The 10,018-nt window shown below is 43.5% G+C and overlaps 1 protein-coding gene across 6 annotated transcripts in view; it reads left to right on the top strand.

Moving 5' to 3' along the window:
- The window catches only part of USP4 (ubiquitin specific peptidase 4), a 143,721-nt gene that overhangs the window by 94,771 nt on the left and 38,932 nt on the right, over positions 1-10,018 (top strand). For 5 of the 6 annotated variants that reach the window (XM_032765780.2, XM_032765782.2, XM_032765781.2 and 2 more), the window contains 2 exons: positions 7,464-7,547; positions 8,436-8,530. In XM_032765780.2, the coding sequence (XP_032621671.1) occupies positions 7,464-7,547; positions 8,436-8,530 (179 nt within the window). Of the gene's footprint in view, positions 1-4,042; positions 4,273-7,463; positions 7,548-8,435; positions 8,531-10,018 lie in introns of those variants that run through there. The other variant, XM_032765784.2, reaches the window with a different exon arrangement.

Here is a 10,018-nt window from a genome sequence, read left to right as displayed (position 1 = left end):
AGGTTGTGTAGGCTAGGACTATAACAGTTTTTAAAAGAGAACTGGATAAATTCATGGTGGTTAAATCCATAAATGGCTATTAGCCAGAATGGGTAAAGAATGGTGTCCCTAGCCTCTGTTTGTCAGAGGATGGAGATGGATGGCAGGAGAGTGATCACTTGATCATTGCCTGTTAGGTTCACTCCCTCTGGGGCACCTACCATTGGCCACTGTTGGTAGACAGATATTGGGCTGGATGGACCTTTGGTCTGACCCGGTATGGCCGTTCTTATGTTCTTGATTATTTTATCCACCAATTAGACCTACTGTCCAACATACCAGTTTTGGCTCATTAACTTCCAGCTCCACATCTCCTGTTTTTAACAACCATTATTTCAACTCGGCCTTGAATCATATCAACACGGCCTTTTTGTTTTTGATTAATTCCATTATTTTATCTCCCTTTTGTACCTTTTCCCCATCAGTATTTGTTGATAAAGGTTATTGTAACATCTTATAAACTTGTTCATACTTGTTACAATTGAGCACACATTTGGATAAGTTTGTAGGTACAATTGTCATGGCATAGTTCCTCTTTTCTGAACCCCACCTAGGAATGGACATTTGTTCATAAACTCCAAATACAAACAAAAACATCATTTTAGTTTAAGGATAAAAAAGGAGGAGGGAAGAATTACGTGGTTATATTTTAAGGTTTGAAAATTTTATCCCAAAATCGGGGTTTACAAATCTTAATTAAATATTACAAAAATTATAGTTAAAGCTTTCAGATGTTAACGGAGCTTGAGAACTTACAGCTCTCTTAAATTGTAGCTAAAACAAAACTTAACTGCTTCTGTTTATATGTTTGTAAGATGTATTAAAACAAATAAGCTCTTACCACTTGTTTGGCTGTCTGCCCAGGATGTGTAAAAATGGAAAAAAATCCTGTCTTTTTACTGCTGCTTACACAGTTAAAGCTGTATATTTACCCAAACCATCTCAGTGAGTACTTATCCTTCCCTGTATTTTTCCACAGACCCTATGCCAGGAACCCAAGTTAAACAGAATCTTAAACTTAACTTTTATCAGAAGGTTGACTTCTACAGAAGAAGCCCAAATTAATTAGCATTTGGTGTATGCCTCAAGACAGAGGACTCAGAACTCCACCCATGTAGTAAACTAAATTCTATTTTTGTTACCACGTATTAAAAGAGAGAAATCCGAATGAGACAGGTCGTATTGCAACACACTCCAACTTTGTAGTTCACGTTAGAGCTTTTCTACATAGTGTGGCAAAGCACATTACAGGCATGTGATTTGTAAAGTGCTCTAAATGCCCCATTCATAACCTTGCTGGTGCACTCTAAAAGATTCATGTTAATCTAACTACTACTACTTATGCCCTTTGACTGTGGTGGAAGGACATGTGTTGGGCATGTGATATGGCCTTGTCTGTAGCCCTGGTGAGATCTTCTGTGGTGCAAGGTTCCGGCAGGAATTGGCAAACCAACAGATGTTCCATGGTTTGTTTCACTGCAGTCACAAATATCTTGGTCATCTGGGTCACTTCTGAATGTTGACTTTTGACCTGCCAACTCTTGTTCAGAGGCAACTTAAACATCTTCAAGTCAACCTGTTGTTCTCTGCACCTTTGGGATTCGGCAACCTCAGTGTGCATTTTGATGTCCTTGTTGAGTGTTTTGAGGTGTGTGTACCATATTTTCAGTTGATTAGCTGTTGGTGATTTTTCTAAGTAGTTCCATTGCAGCTCGGAAGCTTTTCTGTGATTCCAGGTGTGTGGCTGCCTCTGTGTGGCCATGTAGCAGATATCTGGTAACTATGACTTGCCATAATTGTTCCCTTTTGCTTGTAACTGCTCTCCTGATATGCAGTGAAGCGGTTCTAGCAAGCACATAAAAGTAGTTCTCATTTGTTGGTTTTAGACATTCTGTGATGTAGCAGCAGTTGTCATCCTGGACAGGGTTCAGCTTTGAATGAACCGATCTTTCCTATGCTGGCATGCATGTTTAACCGTTGAATAGCAAAGTGCAAGTGCCGTGGCTTGTAGCAATGCTGGGTTGGTTCCCCATTTTAAATGTGCAAGCTTTGAGTTTGTTCTGGGTGCAAACTTTCCCTTTTGTCTTCTCCATGCTTGCCTTGAAGGAAAGAGTGTGAGATAGTTAGTGTCAGTCTAAGGCAGACAGGATTCTAGCAGCAAGCGATACCCCATTCCAGATTACGTTGATTTGTCTACTGACCTCATGATTCTGAAGATAGAAGAGACTCATGTTTTGGCTGGGTTGGCATGCAGTTGGGTTGTTGGTGTAATAAACAGAGAGTCCAAAGGTCACCGATGTTAGCGTAGCTTCAATCTGGGCAAAATCCTTGGCTTGTTGTTGACATAGATAAAACTTCTTGTGCTGAGATTGATCAGTTGATCATTCGTGTAAATATTATAGTGTATTGGTGAGAGTATGCTCCCTTATCGTAGGCCTTGTTCTGTTGCTGCCATCCATTCTGCTTCCCTCATGTTTTGATATATAAGCATTGATTCTCTAATAGGAATTGAATCAGTTGTTTGAGGTGGTGATCTTTTATCATGTTGTATATTTTAGTGAGGTGCTTTCAATAATTCACTACTGTATGCTGCTGATAAGCGGACAAACATGGCCCCTGTTACCACAAACTTTTCAAAGCCATCTTCAATGTATTGAGTGATATTCAGTACTTGACTGGTGCATGACTTGCCTAGGTAGAATCCAGTTTGATCTGGGATTAGGTGATTTTCAATGAATGGTAATAGGTGTTTTAGGATGAGATGCTCCTACAGTTTCTTGAGGTGACATAGTAGTGATATAAGCCAAAAGTTCTTTGACTCTGTTGCGTCCTTCCTCAGCTTCAGGAGTGCCACAACATGTGTTCTTTGTTAGATCTTGGGTACTTTGTATGTGGCTGAGCATGTGCTAAACAACTGTTTATTAAAAAGAACAGGAGTACTTGTGACACCTTAGAGACTAACAAATTTATTTCAGCATAAGCTTTCGTGAGCTACAGCTCACTTCATCGGATGTATGTAGTGCACAATACAGAAGGAAGATAGATATATACACAGAGGGAACATGAAACAGTGGGTGTTACCATACACACTATAAGGAGAGTGACCAGTTAAGGTGAGCTGTTGCCAGCAGGAGAGAAAAAGAACTGTTTGTAGTGGTAATGAAAATGGCCCATTTCCAACACTTGACAAGGAGCTATAAAGAACTGTACTGGGGTGGGAAATAAGCATGGGGAAATAGTTTTACTTTGTGTAACGGCCCATCCACTCGCAGTCTTTATTCAATACATTTAATAAAGAATATTTATTAAATAAATTCTATAGATGTGTTGTTGATGACAAGATTGTTAGACAAAAATGGTACTGCCGTATTTTTTATGTGGTCTTTCAGTGGTCAAGTTCATCCCAAATATCCAGGGCAGTGGCTGTTAATCCCTCTGTGTGTCTCCTGGAGGCATAATACCTGGCAGTGAGAGTAAGGGCACATTTTGGCTACAAGGTCTTGTTTGGCATGCAAGAGCCCTTTGACATTTGCTGATATTATCATCAGTGCCTGCCCTGATGAGGACCCTTTTGAATGATGATGATGATGATGATGACTGTGTCAACCTTTAGATACAGTTGGTCATTATGCTGATGACTGTGTTGCTCTGTAGGCCTAGATATATTCTTTAGTTTTACTGTAATAGTAGGTGTTCAGGAATCGCAGATTCAGAGATGCTAACGGGGACCACCGTTGAACACTCCTGTAACTATGTTCAGTGTCACTCACCAGGTACGACGTAGCATCCTGTTTCAGTGCTCAGTTTGGGAAGGCGGTGCTACGGTCTCTAATTCATTAAAACTCCTCTCCCACCTTCCATATGGGCAATACCGCTCACTGCTCCCCTAGATGTGAATGTTCAGAGACTCTCAGAGAAGAAAGGCAGCTTATCAGTAACTGTTGTTCTTTGAGCATTGCCCCTGCTCATTCACAATACCTTCCTGTATTCCCTTTTACTTCAGAGTTCTCCATGTAAATGGGTCTCTGCAGTTCAGGAGAAGGAATGAAGGTGATGGGGCTGGTGTGCTCCCTTATGTAATCAAATGTTCAGCACATGAGGTACCAGAAGGGGGTGTGCATGCATTTGCTGATGACACTGCTTTTGAAGAGGTTCTGAAGGTTGATGCTGGATGGGAGGGGCCTCAGGTGTGTCTGCTTGCACAGAGGAGGCTCTCTTGAATGACGGTTTCTGGTAAGTGATGTCTTTCCTCTGATATGTCACCAGCAGGGTGCATGTTGACTTGTCCCTTGGAGCAGGAATCAGGAAGTGGGCAATGTACTAGGAAGAGATCCTGAGATAGGGGGAGAGAGGAATTATTTAAGTTTAGTACTAATGTAGGCACGAGGACGAATGGGTACAAACTGGATATTAGGAAGTTTAGACTTGAAATTACGAAGAAGGTTTCTAACCATTAGGGGAGTGAAGTTCTGGAACAGCCTTCCGAGGGAAGTAGTGGGGCAAAAGGCTTATCTGGCTTTAAGACAAGCTTGATAAGTATATGGAGGGGATGTTATGATGGATAGTTTAATTTGGGCATTGATTTGGATTATCGGCAGAATAAGTCTGCTCAATGGTCTGTGAGGGATGTTGGATGGATGGAACTGAGTTACTGCAGAGAATTCTTTCTTGGGTGCTGGCTGGTGAGTCTTGCCCACATGCTCAGGGTTAGCTGATCGCCATATTTGGGTCGGGAAGGAATTTCCTCCAGGGCGGATTGGCGGGGCTCTGGAGGTTTTCGCCTTCCTCTGCCAGCGTGGGCAGGGTCGCTTGCTGGTGATTCCCTGCAGCTTGAGGTCTTCAAATCTCAATTTTGAGGATTTCAATAACTCAGTCATGGGTTCGGGGTTGTTATAAATGTGTATGGGTAGGGTTTTGTGGCCTGCCTTGTGCAGGAGGTCAGACTAGATGATCATATTGGTCCCTTCTGACCTATGAGTCTATGAGTATCAGAGGCCTGGTATGAGGCAGGACCTGCTCACAGAATCTGGCAAGAACAGGGCTGATATTGCAGAAATACACATTCCTAAGAAGTGCTAAGCACAGAGCGCTCATGCAAACACATCCCGATATCAAGTGGTACCAGAGCATCCCGATATTAAGGATGGTACAAAAGCAATCCACAAGGATAACAGGAACACGCTGACCCCTACTAAAAGATAAGGTCAGAATGATCGTATGTAATAAAGATGTTTTGATTGAACCAACATGTACAAGGTGATAACTAGCCACGTTGGGGGCAGTAACTATGTCAGAGGTAGTACATACTTTGTTTGTTTCAGGGTATGAAGATATATCTCAGAGGGAGTATCTTTGTCCAGCTGAGGGGGGAATGGAAAGTCCTTCCATTCACTGAGCTGCATCCTTGTCATGGGCATAGATGTCTTACTATCCTCGTAGAGTCTACCAGGTTCTATTACCATGCTTTGTCGACAATAAACCTGGCTTGGTGCCTTTGTACCTTAAGGATCTTGTGCTCATTGGGCAGTTCGCTTGAGGTCTGCTGTGATGGCTGTCTGCACAAAGCTGGGGTAGCACACAGGGAGAACACACACACACACAGCCGAACATCTAATCACAGGCAGGAGACAGCTATTGCATGAGCTGAATAAATTTTTTTTTATATAGAAAAGCTCACTTCGTGTGGTGGTATGGGAGTGGCGCACTCAGTGCTGGAAGGCCATAGTGGGTTGCAGGTGCCTGATGCCGATAGGCTGTGGTAGTATTGATTGGCTCCCAAAGGGTTAGTGCAAGCTTGGAGAGCCTACCATTCGTGCGATGAGGAGGATGGAGACTGGTGGAAGGCTTTGAGTGGAAGTGAGGGGAGAGCTTGACTCCTGGCATTAGTCTCAACTTGTGTCTGGAAAATATTTATTCCTCTCTGCAAAGTATTCCCAGTGGCTGTAGGAAATCTCTGATTTTAGCCAGTGCCTATGTGATATCCTTATAGGAGTTAGATAGTTCTGGAGTAATGATTTGCAGGAAGACACATTGGTTAACTCCAATTTACATGAGGTATAGTAGAAATCCAGCCAACCTGACTGTGGCTTCCTCCTTTCCTGGTGCTTGCTTTAGATCAGGGTGGGCAAACTATGGGCTGCATCCAGCCCACCAGCCATTTTAAGCCGGCCCTCAAGCTCCCACTGTGGAGTGGGGCTTGACCTGCTTCGGCGCTGCAGCCGGGGATCAGGGTTGGGTGCAGCTCCCGGAAGCCATGGCACAGCCCCCCTGTGGTGCTCCTGCCAGGGAGCAGGGTTGGGGGCTGCTCCATGTGGCTCCCGGAAGCAGTGGCATGGCCCCCCTCCCTCTCCTATGCACTCCAAATGCCCCGCTCTAATGGCCCCCTCCGGTGCTCCAATGGGCTCTGCAGGGGCAATACCTGCAGATGGGGCAGCGTGCAGAGCTGCCTGGCTGCACCTCCACATAGGAGCTGGAGAAGGAACATGCAGCTGCTTCCGGGAGCCGCTTGAGGTAAGCACCCATTGGAGCATGCACCTCTGAGCCATCCCCCACACCCCAGCCCTCTGCTCCAACCCTCTGCCCTAGTCCTGATGCCCCTCCCACCCTCCGAACCCCTCAATCTTAGTCCAGAGCACCGTCCTGTACCCCAAACACCTCATCCCCAGCCCAGAGCCTGCACCCCCAGCTAGAGTCTGCACCCCTTCCCACACCCCAACCCCCTGCCCCAGCCCAGAGCACCCTGCTGTTACCGAAAACTCCTCATCCCCAGCCCCACCCTAGAGCCCGCATTCCCAGCCTGTGCCCTCACACACACCCCCATTCCCCCAGCCCAGAGCCCCCTCCCGCACCTGAACTTCTCATTTCTGTCGTCACCCCAAACCAGCGCCCTCACCCCTCCCACACTCCATCTCCAATTTTGTGAGAATTCATGGACTGCCATACAATTTCTATTCCCGGATATGGCCCTCGGGCCAAAAAATTTGCCCACCCCTGCTTTAGATACATAAAGTCAAAACATTCTGGGAGAGTTTTTCTAGGACAGTACCTTTTGTAATGAGATTTTTCAGCAGTAAGGGTATTTAACCATTGGAACAGCTTTTTGGGGCAGTGTGGTGGATTGTTCCATCATTTGAAATCAAGATGGGATGTTTTTCTAAAAGATCTAGTTCCACCCCAAGTTATTGGACTAGACAGAGGAATTGCTGGGTGAAATTCTGTGATTTGTGCTATGGCTGTCTGGGCTTTAAATCTGAGCCTGAGACACTGAAGACAGCCAAGTGTGACTGGAAACCCCATTTGCCATAGTATTCTCTGCTTTTAAGATGTCAGGACTAACAAATGGCTCAACTCCCATTTGCTAACATGCTGCTTCATGCTTGGATTTATTTTGCCTCGTGTAAGTTTAACATTCTCTCTGTTTCCAGTATCGGGTAGTTGTGCCAATGATGGGGGCTATATCAGACCTGTGTGAAGCTCTTTCCAAACTCTCCAAGATCCCTGCAGAAAATGTAAGACCAAGCACACACAATAATTTTTCTAATAAATGTGTTCTTTCTTTTTAAAGCATTTTATTATTCGAAAAACTTTGAAATGGACAATAAGCAAAGAGGAGCAAAATAGTAACTAAACATTAACTGATTGGACTGATACATAACTCCTTGCTTGCCTGAATTCTAAAAAGAAAGACATGACGCAGGCAAGCCCTGTTCACTTTGATACCTCCATTATAGTAATGACAGTAATAATGGTTTTAAAAGGAGGGGGTGGGAGGATGAGGGAAGAGACAGAAAAATGACTGCCACTACCATTGCAACTCCTCTTAGTTTATCCTTTTTGTCCCTCATATTACTACTTTGGGGGTATCTATTCCTTAGAAACCTCCTTAGTAGCAACAGGAAATGGGATGTACTTTATCTTTCTTAAGAAGTGAATAATTTTATTGCCCATTAAAATGTCAGGCTTGAAACCTGTGGTTCGTGGGAAGTTGTCTGGATTCCTATGTATATAATTTGTTACCTCATGCTAGTTCAGAGGATTAGTTCAGTTCCTTTGTAGTTATTAAGTGTTCGGTTATCTCTGTGTTACATGCCAGCCTGCTGGGATGTATGATGATATCTTCACGCACAATGGCCACTGTGCTTGACATGAAGCCACTGAGAGCTGCAGGTACTCAGTGCCTCTGAAAAATCAGGCCCAATTGTTATTCTCTGCCTCGTTGGTCTGATTAGGTTCAGTTAATAGTATGTCAGATCAACCATAAGGTGTCACTGTAGAGCCTCCATCAACACTTTGGTGACGTGTACATTAAAAATGTCTGAGAGAGAAAAATGAGGAACTGTTTCTAGAATTGTGAATTATTTTAGTTTGTCTAACCATCTCTAACTTCACTCTTTCAGATGGTGGTGACAGATGTTTATAATCACCGATTCCACAAAATTTTCCAAATGGGTGAAGAGTTAAGTCACATCATGCCAAAAGATAACATCTTTGTGTGAGTAACCATCTCTTTGGAAAGTGCAGTGTTGAGAAGAATGTGCTAAGAGATGAGATTTGGGGCTTCTGTATATAAAAGCTGAAATGTTTTTTCCAACCCCCAGCCTGCCTGTAGGTTGTCCTTCATGTTGTGCCTGCTCTTTGGCCCTGTGCCTTTAGCTAGGAGTTAGCTGGGCAGTCTGGGGGCACCGTTCTCATGCATGTCCCCTCAGTGTGTATGCTTTATTTCCAGTAGTAATCACAGTGTGCTAAGTGCTTTCCTAACATAAGTCAAGGTCAAGTTCTCTGTTCTGAGGAGCTCTTAAGTCTGAGTGATTATTTTCTAGTCACTTTGTGCTTATGTTCTATAATTTATAGGGATGCTGCCAACTTATTTTGATCTTCTGTTACTTTTGTCTTGCTGTAGTGCCTTTGAGGTTTCAATAGAATTTGTGGCTCCCTTGTGCTGGGTGCTGTACATATACAAAGTAAGAGACAGTCACTGCCCCAAGGAGATTACAGTCTAAATAGACAAAAGGTGGTGGCAAGGAAGTAGTATTACCCCCATTTTGTAGATGAAGAATTGAGGCAGAGAGAGAAAGCGACTTACCCAAGGTCACATAGGAAGTGAGAGAGAGACTAGGGAATTGAACCTAGAGTCCTTAAGGCAGTTCCTTAACCTCAAGAGCATTCTTCCTCTTTGTCTGAAAAAACAGGTTTTAGTCTGAGGCTTTGTTTTAGAAAGCTGTTTTGTTGCCTTTGCTGGTGTAAAGTCAGGTGTTTCCTGTGAAGCAGCTGATATGTCATTCAAAGATGATCGCTGCATGACATTGCAGTCTTGTGCTGTCCCGTCACTCTAGTTGTTGTGGCATTGCCATTGAGTAATAGTAGCAGAGTTTCCAAAAAACTCTCAGTATGTTATTTCCTGCAGCTGTAATTGTGAATTTGGTCATTGTGGGACAAGTTACAATAATTTGGAAGAACATATGGATTCTGTGTAGTCTGTTCCCTGTGATTGACATATTGTCGGGTAGAAAGCAGTGTCTTCAGCTGTTGAGTGCCAAATTATATAATCCCCCAAATTACTAAAATGTATAGTCTAGAAAAACAAGAAATAGTAGGCCAAATCTTAATAATTATGTCTCTTAATAACAATTCAGGGATATCACTCCCAGTGTTTTAGTCACATACTTTTTATGCCTCTGGACAGTGGTGCTCAACCCAGGGGTCCAGGAACTAAGTCTGAGGTCCGCGAAAGACTTAGACTGAAAACTGACTGAACAGAATTCAACTCTGTATATACAGACAATAGATTTCCAAGGGGGTCTGCACCTCATTTGAAATTTCCAAAGGGGGCTGTAAATGAAAAAAGGTTGAAAACCACTATCGTAGGGGACACCAGGATTGAAGACAAGCAAAACAATTGCAGTTTTTAACTATGACTATTTCCTCATTAAAGAAAGGAAAATATAAACAAAACACAAACAACATGTCGTGGTTACTTCAG

This window comes from Chelonoidis abingdonii, chromosome 16 (assembly GCF_003597395.2).
Source record: "Chelonoidis abingdonii isolate Lonesome George chromosome 16, CheloAbing_2.0, whole genome shotgun sequence".
Classification (NCBI taxonomy): Eukaryota; Metazoa; Chordata; order Testudines; family Testudinidae; genus Chelonoidis; species Chelonoidis abingdonii.
Note: the sequence above shows the minus strand (reverse complement) of the source record. Positions and strands in the feature narration are given on the sequence as shown.